This window comes from Hyperoodon ampullatus (assembly GCF_949752795.1).
Source record: "Hyperoodon ampullatus genome assembly, chromosome: 8".
In the NCBI taxonomy this organism is placed as follows: Eukaryota; Metazoa; Chordata; class Mammalia; order Artiodactyla; family Ziphiidae; genus Hyperoodon; species Hyperoodon ampullatus.
Window position 1 is genome coordinate 65826024 of NC_136921.1, and position 16143 is coordinate 65842166.

General features: G+C 38.9%; 1 protein-coding gene across 2 annotated transcripts in view; it reads left to right on the plus strand.

Annotated features, from left to right (window-relative positions):
* Positions 1–8796, plus strand: part of MBD5 (methyl-CpG binding domain protein 5) — a gene marked incomplete at both ends in the record, with an annotated part of 54096 nt that extends 45300 nt beyond the window's left edge. For both annotated transcript variants that reach the window (XM_079709983.1, XM_079709984.1), the window contains 2 exons: positions 5670–5745; positions 8725–8796. In XM_079709983.1, the coding sequence (XP_079566109.1) occupies positions 5670–5745; positions 8725–8796 (148 nt within the window). The remainder of the gene's footprint in view (positions 1–5669; positions 5746–8724) is intronic.
* Positions 8797–16143: the final 7347 nt, after the last annotated feature.

Consider the following 16143-nt stretch of genomic DNA (forward strand, 5'->3'; position numbering starts at 1 on the left):
ATTTAACCTCTCTGAGCCTAAATTCTTCATTTCTAAAATGGGGATATTAATTCCAACCTCTTAGAATTGTTATAAAGAGAAACTTAACATAGTACTTGGCACGTGGTATTTAGTAAACAGTTATTTTTATTGTAAAGATACAGTTGAAACAAACAAAATCATCATGTATTTTTGCCAGTTGAAACGTTCTATCACCATATTAGATGTTTAGAGCATTATGTAGTCATTTTAATTCTCAATATCCTATAATCAAATCAAACTGTACAATAAATAAATATCTTTAAAGTGACGTGCTTATTACAGCCTAATCACAAAAGAAATATTAATGTATTTATTGAAGAATCACTCAGGGTCATTTTCTACTTAAAAGAGGAAATAGCTTCATTAAAGAAAAAGATTACATAGCTTTTAGATATGTTATGATTTTAAGTAAGGATCAAATCTTCTGCCTATATGTACATATATATTTGTTCAGTAACCTTATTTTTATGAATCTGGAAAGTGATAAAGTAATAACATAAATCACACTTTTACTTTAAAACCAAGAAATGATACTTATTGTATTAAATTTTCTTTATCTTTTAAAATTGAAATATAGTTGGTTTACAGTATTACTTTCAGGTATACAACATAGTGATGCAATATTTTTATAGATTAAACTCTGTTTAAAGTTATTATAAAATACTGGCTATATTCCCTATGCTGTATGTTATATCCTTGTATCTCATTTTATACCTGGTAGCTTATATATCTTAACCCCCTTCCCCTATCTTGCCCTTCACCCCACCCCCTCCCTACTGGTAACCACTAGTTTGTTCTATGTATCTGTGAGTCTGTTTCTGTTTTGTTAGATTCATTTTTTTTGTTTTTGTTTTTTAGATTCCACATGTAAGTGAAAACATATAGCATTTGTATTTCTCTGACTTATTTCACTAAGCATAATACCTTCCAGGTCCATCCATGTTGTTAAAAATGGCAAAATTTCATTCTTTTTTATGGCTGAGTAGTATTCTCATTGTATATATATACCACTTCTTTATTCCTTCATCTGTTGATGGACACACTTAGGTTGCTTCCATATCTTGGCTATTGTAAATAATGCTGCTATGAACATTAGAGTACATGTATCTTTTTAAAGTAGTGTCTTCACTTGATATATCGAGCTAGTTCTCCTCCCTCCAGATGTGGTCAGGGATACGCACACTGGCAATGGCTGCCTCTGCCCTGGTCAGAGGGTCTGTGCGGGCTCCATTCCCTCTAAATGTGTGCACTCTCACTGGCAATGGCAGCCCCTGCCCTAGTGGAGAGCAGTGCCAGAGCGAGAGGGGCTGGAGCAGGAACCCAGTGAAGGCTAGGGAGTGTGCTGGCAAGCCAGCCAAAGCACCAGGCTGTTTCCAATATGCTTTCTCTCTGCTGTGTGTGTGTGTGTGTGTGTGGTGTGTGTGTGTGTGTGTGTGTGTGTGTGGTGTGTGTGTGTGTGTGTGTGTGTGTGTGGTGTGTGTGGCGGGGGGGTAAGCAAGTCTGTGCATGCACTCTTCAAGAGCGGAGTCTTGGTTTCTTACAGCCCTCCAGTAAGCCCCACTTGTTTTCAAACCAGCTAAGGGGCTCATCTTCCCAGTGTTGGACCCCAGGGCTGGGATGCCTGAATGTGGCTTGAACCCCATGCTCCCCAGGGAGGATCTCCAAGCTGGTGATACCCCCTCCTCTTCTGTGTGCGACTCCCGACCAGATATCTTCTCCTCCCTTCCTACCAGACTCCTTTATGTGGACCTTTCTCTACAGTCTTTGTTGTAGAGGAGTCATTATTGCTAGTCTCCAGGTCATTTTCAGCGAGAGTTGCTCAGCAAGTAGTTGTATTTTTGATATATTCATTGGGGCAGGGGGTGGGGTGTGCAGGTAGGTTCAGTGTCCTCGCACTCCACCATCTTGATCTCTCAAGTGTTGAATTTTCTTAAATCTGCATACTTTCCCTATGGATTAGGTTTTAGAATCCAAGTTTCTTGACATTTATATCTTATCCAAGTTTGTTCTGTTCTACATGAAGTGAGTTGCTTAAATTCTGAACTGATAGTCCAGAGCAACGTGCGCTTCTCATTTTCCTCTATTTCTCATACCATTCACAGATGTGACCCTGGCTTTTTTTTTTAACTAATGAGGATAAGGGTAATGTGTGACAATGTAGGCAGTGAAGGTAAGTGGCAATTATCTCCATTAATAACTAGAAATGTGATTATATGAACATCTATTGCTTAATCAAGTAGCTTTTAGAGTGTCCATCAGTTAAAATGTTTATTATTAAATGTCAGTGGGGAAGAGAAAATAGTAGAAGAGACTCTGTAAGGAGGCCCTCTGGACTAGAAGACTGAATTTTGACTAATTTTTCATTTCATGGACTCATGGAGCTTTCTCTTCCTCTTTTAAGCTCATTTTTTCCTGACTTGACCAGCTAGTGTAAAAATTAGTATGCAGATTTGACATCTGGGAAACTCTCTTTACCTCTTGATTCCAATGATGTATTCATGTAATTTCCTGCACCACGTCTCCATATTTATTCTCTCTTCCAAAAGTAGTCATTTCACCCTCTAATAACTACTTAAGTTTGTTAAAGGAAAAACATACTAATTACCTTAAATTGATACAAGGTGTTTATAAACATTTTAAATATCTCGTTGAAGAATGAAATAACAAACTCCTAAAATTTTGTCTATTTATTCAACAAATAATGTTGAATTATTTTTATTCTTTAATGGTGATGTCACTGTAATTTTTCATAGTTAGGGAAAACATTTTTATGACTCTATTACTTTTGAAAACTCTTTGTAGTTAAATATCCATCTTCTTCGCTATAAAATTGCAGTTGGTTTCACCAATTTTCCCTAAAAAGTCATGAAGTATTGCATACAAACAGTTGTCATAATACCTACTTCATCAGATTGTTATCAGGATTAAATGAAGTAATGTATATAAAGATTTAATACAATTCTTGGCACGTATAAACTTTTCAATAAATACTAGCTGTTTTTGTTATTAAAGGTGAGAGAACCAAGATTCTCTGATTGTTTTTCACTGAAATATTTTACCTCTTTTTAGATATTTAGAACTTTTACATAGTCAATTAACCCATAAGATAGTAAATAAACCCATAAGATAGTAAATAAAAATGCATAACAAATATCTATTAAACTTATGTTCATACTTTTATACAAAAGAAATAGTAAGGATAAAGCTATTTAACACATTACACAAGGTGTAATATTGTCAGGCAACTGGGCAGTTTGTGATACTGTCAAGACGTTTGCTAAACAGTCCACAAAAGGGGCCCCAGCCCAACCCCAGCTCAGCTTAAATTGCCCTACAGAGTCTTGGGATTGGATTCCTATCCAGTCACCCAGAATCATGCTTAGCAAACTCCTCACTGGGAAAACAACTCAGTCTGACTCCACAAGATGCCCAGGGCCCCTTAAAACTGGAAAAGGTAGGTAAATAAAAGACAGTATGTGAATAGATTATATCAACTTGGACAGTACTCAAAAATAACAGTAAAAAGGAAAGAGAAAAGTTGCAGAATGGTAGGTATATCAGGACACCATTTGTATGATATATATATAAAACACAAGTAAAAGACAATACTAGGTACTGTTCATATATATAAAAAACACGTAAAAGACAATACTAGGTACTGTTCATGGGTATATAAAATATTAAAACACACTGTAAGAATACACAACACAGTTAGTTGCATTTGGGGAGGAGGGTGGGAGAGTATGGGACTAGGAATTGATAACAAATGGGAACTTCAGCTTAATTTTTTTATAAAAAAGAATTAAAGGAAATATGTAATTTATTAACAGTATTTTTGGAAATGGGTTTGATAGGGATTGCTAATTTATTCTATGCACTTTTCTGCATTGTTTACATTTCTAAAAGTAAGTGGGAAGAATATAAAAGCTAGAGGCTAGCTTACAGGCCAATAAAAGGTGGGGGAAGAGGTTGGTGCTGCATTGCCCTTATAATTTAGTTACAACCACTACATTAATCTTTCCTTTCAGTTAAACTGACTTAAGTGCATATATATTTCCCAAAATATGGAGCCGTTGTTTCAGCTTTAGACAAATATTTTTATTTAGTAAATATATGGAGCATCCACAAGGTGCCTAGCAGTACACTACTCAGGATTATATACAGAAACTAAATGTATGAATTTTTCAGTCCTGGTGTATGAGGGTAAAACTTGGTGAGGGCTGTGGTAAACCAAAAGGCCTCATCTAAAAGCATTCCACAAGGGCTTCTCTGGTGGCGCAGTGGTCGAGAATCCACCTGCCAATGCAGGGGACACGGTTTCAAGCCCTGGTCTGGGAAGATCCCACATGCCGCGGAGCAACTAAGCCCGTGCACCACAACTACTGAAGCCCGCACGCCTAGAGCCTGTGCTCCACAGCAAGAGAAGCCACCACAATGAGAAGCCCGCGCACTGCAACGAAGGGCTAACCGCAACTAGAGAAATCCTGCGTGCAGCAATGAAGACCCAACGCAGCCAAAAATAAATAAGTAAAATAAATAAATTTATAAAAACAAAATAAATAAATATTTTAAATAAATAAATAATAAAAACATTCCACTAAAGCTCAAATATGTTTCTAAACATGATGTGAGCCAAACCAAATGGGTCTGTGAGCCAAAGTCTTCTACAACTGCAAATTTCCAGTCTCCATGTAGATGCTGGGATAGGACTTAATTCTTTGGAAAGCCATGCTAACAGCCTATTTTGAAAAGGTTTACCTCTGCAGCTTTTCTGGTAATTGTTGTGACAAGATAAATGAAATGAATCACCTTAGTACTCAGAATGATTGGGTAATTATTTATATGCACCAAGAAGGAAAAATTAGAGTGGACATAACTATAGACATGGATAGTGTAGATTTGCCTGATTTTAGTAATTAGTTCAACAGCTTCCTAGATAAAACTTTCAATCATGGCAGATGTTCCATGTGTTATAGTACATGTGATGGTATGCTGAGTGGAGAGAAAAGGTCAGACGAGTGATAGACACTCTGAGTCCATCCTTCTTTATTTGCTCAAATAGTTATGTCATTTTGGTTTGTGCGGGTGGGGGAAATGTGGCAGAGCCTCAGGTGTAGCGAGTTGAACTGTTTCCCACCTGGAACAAATGTGTACCAGGATTTCAGCCTTCACTTGCTCAACTCCTGAAGCCAGGACGCTCCAGAGAGGGTAGAGGGAGCTCCCTAGTGGCCAGAGCCTGAAGTTCAGAGCCCTTCCTCTGGCCACACAGCCGGACCGCCTGCAAAAGAGACAAGCCAGAACAAAAGGCAATGCAAAGCAGGCTGGACTCTAAGAGGACAAGCTACATCTGTGGGAAAAGAGACCTATGGCCCAGCTTTCTTGCAAAATCATCAGGAAGAAACATGTGGAAGGGGAAAGAATCCGTTTTCCCCAATCATGTGTTCAAATTTTTTTCTGTAGTTATGTGACTCTATCATTAGTATTCAGTCGTGAGAATCCCAGAGTGTTTTGTCATCTGAATTGTCAGATGTGAATATAAATTGACTTTCTCTTGTGGAATGAGTACTTCTGTTCTCTGATTAGGGAATTACATTGAGATTTTGTTTCTTTAATTTATTAATCTGGTGTGTTGTTTTCATTAATTCCAGAAGTGGAAAGCTAAATAACCATTTAGAAGCTGCTATTCATGAGGCCATGAGTGAACTGGACAAAATGTCTGGGACTGTAAGTTAATTTATTTTTCCATTATATTATGTTTCTTTGGAAATAAATTGTATTATACTTTTTGGTAAAGTCTCTTAATTACTGTCAAGCAACTCACATAGCAATACTAAATTACTAGGCTCAGAAAAAGACTGATATCAGAAAAGATTAAAAATAACTTAAGAAAAAATAAGCTAGTGGTATTAACTATGTTTTTTTCCTGAGATAAGTACCTTTTTTTCCCCACATAACATTCTTTTAAAATGAGAGCAGCAAAATATTGAAGTTCAAATCACGGCTTTTACATTTGACTCTCAGAATAGCAGTGATCATTAGTGTTGCCTAAGTATTCAGTAATATAAATTTCACTCTGCCCATAAAACAAAAAGGGAAATTGAACATAGGGTCAAGATCAAGAGTATATAGACCTCTCATTTCCTTTCTACTATTACGTAAAAAAATAAAATATTTGGCCCCAAATTCTGTTGTTAAATTATTTAACACTATAACCACTGGTTTTAAAGAAGTAGAGTCTACTTTTTCTTTACATTTTTTTGGGATGGTGCATATAATAGTGTTGAATGTGAGAAGTTTACTCATCATTCTCTAATTTATATATTGGATAATGTAAATGCTCAAAATATAATTTTGATAATCTCTAATAAATGTGAATTATCGAAAGCTACTCAGCAATGAAAGGTAATTTACTTTTACTTGACACTGTGTTAAGAAGGTTATCTGAATCCTAACAAGTCATCTAGTGGCTATTGAATGACAGATGAGTTATACGTTCATAGAGTGTTGGGATTGGTATGGACTTTAGAGATTTTGTGATCCGACACATCATTTCAAAAGTGGGTAAACTGAGGCCCTGAGATGTTAACTTTCCTGGTAGAATTATAGGAAAATTCTGGAGCAGAGATTATAAACTCAAACGCCTTCTAGGGCCAGGCAAATAAAATCATTAAGTAAAAGGGGTCAGGTATGAGTAAAAGAGCAATTTCAGTGGATTAAGGAATGCCAACCAAGATGCACTGGTCAAGGTAGGCTGTGTACCAACTCTCAGTCTTAGAGGCTCAACACCATAAAGATGGTTCCTCACTTGGGTCTCCTTCTGGTTGAGGAAGGACTTGCTCCACACCATCATTCAGGGGCTCAGATTCTTTCTATTTCTAGTGTCCACCCTTCCCTAGGGCCTTAGAGTGCTCCATTACATCCTTTGCATCCAGCCCAGCAGGGGAGAGAAGACTGTGTATACAGAGGACACCAGGATAGGTTTTATGGGCCAGACCTGAGAGCTCATCACTTCTGCTAACTTTCCACTGGCCTGACCCAAAGACCATCATGTGGCCTTCTTAATTCAAGGGGACTAGTAAATGTGCTGTACACCGTGCCTGCTCAGGATGAAGAGAAGTGGGTTTGGCAATATCTCGCTAGCCTGTGTCTCAGGACATTTGGCCTTTGTGGCCAGCAGGCAGTCAGCAGTGCTGGGGACCCTGGCGACTTGGGGGCTGTGCTCTGTCCAGAAGGAGCTCCTGCTTCCATGCTGCAGCACATCTGAGCCATGTGAGGAATTGTGTCAGTGTTGCAAGATCTTCCCATTTTTCATGAGACGCTACAAGTCTAGAAGTAAAATTTCTCATTTTTTAGTGTTGCCAACTATTTTTGAAATATTAAAACACCATATAGCTAAATAAAATCCCTTTCCAGGCCACATTTGATCCACAGGTTACTAGTTTGCAGTCTTGAATAAAGGCTTCTTTCCTTAATTTTAAAAAGGTTTCAGTTGGCTCTTTATCAGAGACTAGTGGTTTTAAAGAATGTATACGGAAGGGTTAGGAGGATGAAGCAGTGTGAGAAACTCATAGGTGTTATTTTTGAAATATAATATTTTTTAAAGTTTTCTGTATTTGACTCTGAATAGCATTGGCCTTTGCTTTTATCTAAACATTACCTTTAAAACATGCATTCGAGCCAACTTGTAGTGGATCTTGAGAGCTGATTCTGCACATCTCTTCCTAAGTCTGAGTTCTGTGACATCCCATTGGTAGCCTGACATTGGCCGCGGTGAAAACATGGATTATACCACAGAGATTGCCATATGCTACAGTGGGCTTGTGTCCCTCCACAGGGAGCTGGTTGTTAAGCATTTACTACACCATTGCCTTGGGCGCATCCTGCCTTTCCTGGGTCCTGACCTTGCCTCCTCCTATCTGTATCACAACAGCCACAATACAACGTGGGGCACCTGATCACCTCCCTTGCACTTGTCCTCTGCCCCTCAAAACCATACATGCTGTCTGATACCTGGGAACCAAGTGCTGCTGCTGCTCCACCCCATTCGATCTGATACACAGCCCTAAATGCGGCTAGTTTCTGCATTTGTATATAAAGATGAGTTGTATGAATTGCTCTTCCCAGACTACACAAGCTTAGATTAGCCAACAGATGGTAGTGGTATTCTGTTTTCCATCCGATTCTTCTCCTAAGTAAACCTCCTTGGGCTGAGTTGTGAGCATGTTTGTATTATCTTTGACCCTTCTTAGCAGTTATAAAATAAGTACAGTGATGAAATAAAGAAGAAAATATGTTTAGTATATATTTATCCACTTTTCCAGACTTCAGTGAAATCAGTGATCCAGGGAATCTCTGATGGGAAACATCTTATTTTTGTCTTAAATGGACAGCGGGGGTAGCAACTGCAAGTCCCATTTCCCACATTGATTTTTTTTTCCAGTTCGTCCTCTGTATTCCACTAGTTGTGGGGGTCCACAGAGTGTTGCTCTGCTTGTTAGTTTCCAAGATTCCTCATCCTCTGTAGTGACTGTGGGCACGCTGTGATCTGGGCCTTGGTAAAAATTTTAAATGCCTCAGGATAGCAGTGATAGAAAATGAGGGCCAGAGTCTGTTCCCTACCCTGTTTCTTTGTCAGAAATCGTATGGTGTTTGTGATTTCAATCTCTGTTGTTGTTGTTTTTTTCCCATCTCTTTTATTTCCAGGTTCACCAAATCCCACAGGGAGACAGACAAATGAGACCCCCCAAACCCAAGAGGAGGAAGATCTCCAGATAACAGGGACTACTCCACCAATGCGCAGTGTTTATTAAAGGAATGTGCACAGATATAGCTGTATATAAGTATTGATATAGCCACTGTTATATCAATATTTATACTATGGCAGATGGTTAACACCGCCACAGGGTGCTAAAAGAAACAGTGATACAATATATTTTTTTTTTGATCAGGAAGGATAATGAATGCTGGAAAACCAATCAGAATCCCTGAATGATGAGAGTGATAGTCAAGAGATTACTGAGAAACTCTTTTTCTATAATACTAAAATTGTGATTATAAGAAATAGTCCAAATGTTTCTGAAGAATTTTCCATGTTGTATATAGAAAATGCAGAATTTCATGGTGATATCAAAAATGTAAATATTGTACAATATTGTCATGTACAAGCATACCTAATGCACACTTTATCTTTTATTGTACAAAGAAATAGTGTACAAAATTCTTTGGTTTCTATGGAGTACACCTACCAGAGACTACAAGTGTAAAGTGATAAATAAAAATACAACCTAAATGCTTTTCTATGATAATGTAAAAGATGCTGTTTTTGTATTTAACAGCAGAGAAAAGGCATGATAATGTATTAACTGAATTATGACATACACTGCACACCACTGAGTGTCCATTTATATTGTCTGTTTGGAATGAACCTTGCCTGGAAGCACTGGACTTGATTTCGGGTGTCTAGGAAATCGAAACCTTGCAGATTTCTAAAGGGACAAGGGCTCACAGGTCTAAATTAAGAATTCAGAAACTGCAACCATTTGTTGCATATTTTTTTTACCTAAGTTTTAAAGTAGAATAGGTTTTATAAAAAAAAAATCTTAGATGGGATATTTTACTCAATCATTTCTGTAGTTAACATTTGATAGCCACCTCTTGAACTAGAAAGCTTATGCTGCACCACCACTAACGCTCAGAGTTGAGGTTTTTTTGCAGACAATACCTGACAAGATAAAACTTTCTGTTTCCATACATGGAGGCAAAGCCCCGCTTTGAAACCATTATCAGAGGTAAGGTTGATTATAATTCAGTTTTTCTATAGCAGCAAAAATAAGTACAAATCATCAAAGCAAGTTTCACATCCATTCATCAGTATTCCTTACACCAGAAGTTAAGGTGGCTTACGAAATTATTATCAATGGTAATTTTTTATCAGTATTATGTAAGATATCAGATTTATTTTATTTAAAGAATTATTTATACCATTAACAGATTCTTATATATATTAATGTGGCTGAAATGTGCAGGTTGAATCTATTAACCAAATTATTTATATTATATTAAGTAAAACAATGTGAAACAAATGTAGAGAGAAAATACTACATTGCAAGTATACAAACCTAAAACTGTGAGCCATTGTAAAGTACAAGGTTATTAATAAGAAATGTAGCACAACATAAATGTCTTCTTTTCACAGTTTTTGTGGTGGTGGTATAACCCTATCTCCCAGGCAATTGAGCCAAGTTTCAGGCCTTCAGCCTGAAATTGATTGGATTGGATTCAATTGATGGATTGTCAAAGGAAGGGATCCCTTATCCCTTTTTTCTTAGAGCCACCAACCCCACCTCCAAACCCTTAACCCTCTGGAGAGCACTGCCTCTTCCCCTCACCTGGGATTCCTTCCACAGCCTACTGCTTCGGCTTCTGGGAGGCCCTCCAATGGCAGACTCTGAACCCGTTAAATGCCCACCACCTCGCTTCTCTTCTCTCATCCACCCCTCCAGCTCCTCTGTCCCATGATGTAGCAGAGTTCCAGTCACTCAGGAAAAAGGAGACCAAGGTCATTCCTCTGTTTGGTTTCTCGGGGCCACAGCACAGAGCACTGCACCTGGGCTCACTTTTGATATCAACAGCTCTTAGTTCTTCTCCCAGGTCTCCTGTGTCTCTCTGTCCTTTCCATTCCCACTCTCACGCCTACCCCCAAGCCTGATGGAATGCAACTGGCTACACTGGGCTTCATGGCCTGGAGGCAGGAACCCTTCCTTCTGGGGGTAGGTTGAGTTTGTCTTTCCTGTCATGGCCAGATTGCCTGCCTGGTCCTTCCTGCAGTCACCTGAAGTAACCTTGTGTACTTTAGTTGACTATTTTTGTTATAAGTTGATGTATTTGGTATGTTTAAACCATTAATGTTGTCCTTTTTTGGTACCAGTCTGCTTTTCTACTGTTTTGTCTACACGGTTATTTTTATTTACAGATTCACAGCATATGTGTGTTTGCGTGTTGGGTGTGTCTGCGTGTATGTGGGTTTGTGTGTGTGTTGATATGTAGTTTTTTTAGCCTTTGCTTTTTTGTCTTCAGACTGAGTTTATGTCTGCCAAGCCTTCTTTTTGATATTTTAAACTAATTAGGTTTCTGCATCCCTGACCCGTGTATACTTTACATCAGTAGACCATGTAAAGTATGTTTGTGCCCGTGATTTCACTGGTTGCTTATGGCTTGATGTGGGTGCTAGGTATTGTTTCAGTCCACACAGCTTTTTTTATCTTTTTTTTTTTTTGCGGTACGCGGGCCTCTCACTGTTGTGGCCTCTCCCTTTGTGGAGCACAGGCTCCGGACGCACAGGCTCAGCGGCCATGGCTCACGGGCCCAGCCACTCCGCGGCATGTGGGATCTTCCTGGACCGGGGCACGAACCCGTGTCCCCTGCATCGGCAGGCAGACTCTCAACCACTGCGCCACCAGGGAAGCCCGGTTTTTTTTCTTTTTTTCTCTCTTCTACAGTTCTATGGTTTCATGTAAGCAGTTAATGTAAATATTGTTAGCATTACAGGTCATGCAGTGCTGTAACATTTTTTTAAATGTTGCACCTACTTTACAATTAAAAAAATTGGTCACTCGTACTTGAATTTTGCCCATAGAGCCATTTCTTTCTCTTTGTATTAAAGCCAATTCATTTTTTTAAAATGAAGGCTAGCTCTTCTACATTAGTACATTTTTTTATTCCCTAAAATAAACTTTTTTTTCAACAAATCTGAGAATGGAAACAGAATGAAAAAATTTTGCTCTTTTAAAGAACTTAATAGTCCCTGATTTTATTTTGTGCCCTTTAACAATCTTAGGAAGCACAAGGAGAATAAATTATACCTTTAGGTGTTTTTTTAAGATTATTTCAAATGAGTGAAATCTAACTGAGCAGCACTTATTTAATCTGTCTTGTTTGTAGCGTTAAAAGCAATCATGGTTTTTATTTATTTAAGGAACATTTTTGGTTTGTACTTTTTAGTCCTATTGTGCATGAAAATTCTTTGAGAAGAATATTCATCCCCTGTGATATCGTGGGCCACTTTTAGTCTTTTATTTGAACCCTGACTTTGAGTTATTTGCTACATCTGTTTTTTAAGTAAACACAAGCTTCTTTTTTGAACGTAACACTGCAGAATTTTGGGAGGAGTGGAGGGTGGTTGTTCTACTTTCCATAAGTTTTATGAAGATTTTCAGCTGACTTATCCCATGAGGTGATTCTTTTTTTCATGTCAGACCATGATAACATATTGTAGTTAACTTTGGTCATCTTCCATGCAGTTTGCAAAGTTCCCTTGTAAGTCACAAGTGGTTTCGCATTGAGATTTTAAAATCTAAGATGCTTAAGATGCTGGTGACATTGCTCTTTCTGAAAAGAAAGACAAGATTCTAGACCTTACTGAAAATCTGATATCTTGTTTACTTTGCCCATTTATGCCCAAGTGATGTAATGCAAGACTCAAGGCTTTTCAATGTAGTGTATAAAATGAGTTATGCATTACTTGACTCATTTGGGGACTATGAACAAATACTATCAACCAACCAGAGCTGTAATACTGAATTATTGTTTATCTTTTTCTTTCATTCACTCTGTCACATTTGCATTAGCCAAAGAGATAAGAAAATTAGTAATTCATATGTGTAAACAACCCAGAAGTGAATATTAAATCAGTGAGCCAAAAAGCAATAAACAACTCAAGCATGGGAAATCCTGCCAACAGTGGGCAGTCTGATATAGAAAAAATATATAAAAAACATTATCTTCAAATATGAAAGATTAATTTGTATCTACTGTAAATATGTATTATCAGCCTTATCTGCTTTTATACACACTGTGTGTGTACCTCAGTGACCTTTTATAAACCGGAAAAATGGTTGATTTAATAATTTGTTATGTAAATACAAAGTTGTCTATAAATTGGAAAATTTGATGCCAGATGGCTTCACAATATACAAATGTGTTTTGTAACATCATGCCTTTATGGATTAAGTATAAATACACTGGATTGTCTGTGTAGCAGAGTAGCAATTTACATTTCACCTGCATATCAAATGGATATTTTTGTCCAAATGGTTATACTCTTAGAAAAAGAAAATGACCTGAACGGTTTCAATGTGAAAAACAAATACGGTTTTGAATTCACCAAAACTCCTTTTCACACTCAAGAGTCTATTCAGTTCCACACTAAATGCCTTGTATTATGATATTTCCATAGGAGATTCATTGATTCAAGACTGAGATCTACCTAGGAAACCTCCCCAAACTGAATAATTCTACTTTAGAGACAGGCTGTGCATCTTAATTTCTAAATCACAGGCAGGGGAGAACCACAGCCTTCTTACTGCTTTTTAATGTATTCTTTTCTGCTTTGTTTCCATACATCATGGAGAGCACCACACAGACAAAGAGGGCCTAGTTCTGTGCACCAAGGTATCTACAGAGTGTCATCTCCACTCAGAGCTCCTCGGCCTCAGCACTGTTGACATTTTGGGTGAGCTCATTCTTTGCTGTGGGGCCTGTCCTGTGTATTCTAGGGTGTTTGGCAGCCTCCCTGGCCTCTACCCACCAGATGCTAGTAGCATCCCTTCCAAATTGCGACAATCAAAGGTGACTCCAGACATTTCCAGATATCTCCGGGCGTGGGAGTGGGGGGCGCAGGTGGGAGACAAAATGAGATTCAAAAACCACTGCGTTAACGGAATCAGTTCTGGAACATATGTCTGTGTAAAATATGGGCATGTTTTGCATGCTGTAATCAACAGGAAACTGATTCCTAGATCAAAATCCAAAGCAAAATCCATGCCAAAGGAATGCTTCTCAGTCCATGTTTAAGAAAGTGCATATACTAGCTTCAGTTTCATCTTGAATACACTTGACACTTTTGATTGTAAGATTGACCCAGGACAATCCTGTTTTTTTTTTTTTTTAATTTATTTTTTTACTTTTGGCTGCATTGGGTCTTCGTTGCTGTGCGCGGGCTTTCTCTAGTTGCAGTGAGTGGGAGCTAATCTTTGTTGAGGTGCATAGGCTTCTCATTGCGGTGGCTTCTCTTGTTGCGGAGCACAGGCTCTAGGCACACGGGCTTCAGTAGTTGTGGCACGTGAGCTCAGTAGTTGTGACTCGCGGGCTCTAGAGCGCAGCCTCAGTTGTTGTGGCACGCGGGCTTAGTTGCTCTGCTGCATGTGGGATCTTCCCAGACCAGGGCTTGAACCTGTGTCCCCTGAATTGGCAGGCAGATTCTTAACCACTGTGCCACTAGGGAAGCCTGACAATACTGTTTTGAGAACTTCCAGGTAGGGCTTAGAATTACCTAGTGTGGTTCAGAGTTTGCGAGAAGACTGATGGGCCACTTTGGTGGAAGGCTTCCCGGTGATAGTGCAACTGTCTCCCTTGAGTCAAGATGAGGAATGTGGCTAAGTGTATGTATGTATGTATATATCGATGTATTTTAATAGCTCTCTACATCAGCCTGGTACAAGTATCTGTGGTTTTTGTATGATCCTCTTTGAAGTTCTGACAGAAAAGTTCAATAGATCTTGGAGATGTCATTGATACATTTATTAATTCAGTAAACATTTGTTGAGTCCCACTCTATGCCACAACCTATATGCAGCAATGTGAATAAGGCAGACCCATTTCCTGCCCTCACAGAGCTGCTAAGGAGGAGACCACTTAAACATGTAAGTACGATAAAGGGTGATAAGGGCTGGGATAGGGTACACATCACAGGCCCCTGACCTAGTTTAAGGGGAATTGAGGCTTGAGTGAGGATCAGGGAAAGATGCATAGAGTTAGACAAATAAGAAGTGTGTGCCTTGTGGGAGAGTAAAGGAGAGCTTGTTATGAGCAGAGAGAAGGGCTTGTATGAGGCCTGGAGGTTAGAGGAAGCAGGAAAGAAGAGCGGCTAAAGTGCATAGTGCTAGGGGGAGTATGGAGAGAAGTGGGGCCAAGAACAGAGTGGGGGTCAGGGCATGTCCTGTCAAGACCGCACTGTAGGGAATTCCCTGGCGGTCCAGTTGTCAGGACTCCATGCTCTCACTGCTGAGGGCCCAGGTTCAATCCCTGGTCGGGGAACTAAAATCCCATAAGCTAAACCACATGGCAAATAAATAAATACATAAATACATAAAAATAAAAATATTAAGAAAAAAAGAGACCGCACTGTCGCGTGATGGTAATGGGGACCATGGCAGGGTTTTAAGGACGGGCGTGATATGACCAGGTTTGTGTTTTAGAAAGATTATTCTGACTGAAGGTGAAGAACAGGAAGTTGGAAGGGGACAACATCAAGTGCAGCATTTTATTTTATTTATTTATTTATAAATTTTTATTTATTTATTTTTGGCTGCGTTGGGTCTTTGTTGCTGCGTGCAGGCTTTCTCTAGTTGCAGCGAGCAGGAGCTACTCTTCGTTGCGGTGCGGGCTTCTCATTGCGGTGGCTTCTCTTGTTGCGGAGCACGGGCTCTAGGTTGCTTGGGCTTCAGTAGTTGTGGCTCACGGGCTCTAGAGCGAAGGCTCAGTAGCTGTGGTGCACGGGCTTAGTTGCTCCACGGCATGTGGGATCTTCCTGGACCAGGGCTCGAACTCATGTCCCTTGAATTGGCAGGCGGATTCTTAACCACTGCGCCACCAGGGAAGTCCCCGCAGCATTTTATTTTTTTGTGGTATAGCTGATTACAAGATTACGTTAGTTTCAGGTATACAACATAGTGATTAGTGATTTGAAGATTTTCGTAGAATATACTCCATTTAAAATTGTTATAAAATATTGGCTATATTCCAGGTGCAGCATTTTTAAAAGGAAAATTTTTAAAAGATCTGAGCCCACCATAATTCTTCATATTACATTTGTTGAGCAAGTTCCATCCCAGTCTTGAGGTATGTACATAACTATGTTTGTGTAAATTCACACTAATAGTCATGAAAAAATGCTATTCAGTACACTTACGGTTACTGCCAACATGATTCCCTATGTCTCTCACACAAATTAGTGCTCTATTGGTAGAGCAATAATGTTTCTACTTTGATGATCAGAGGTTGGGAACGTTTGAAGTCCCAAAGCATTTTGTTAGATTGTTAGGAAGCAAGGCCTGCTTCCCAGAA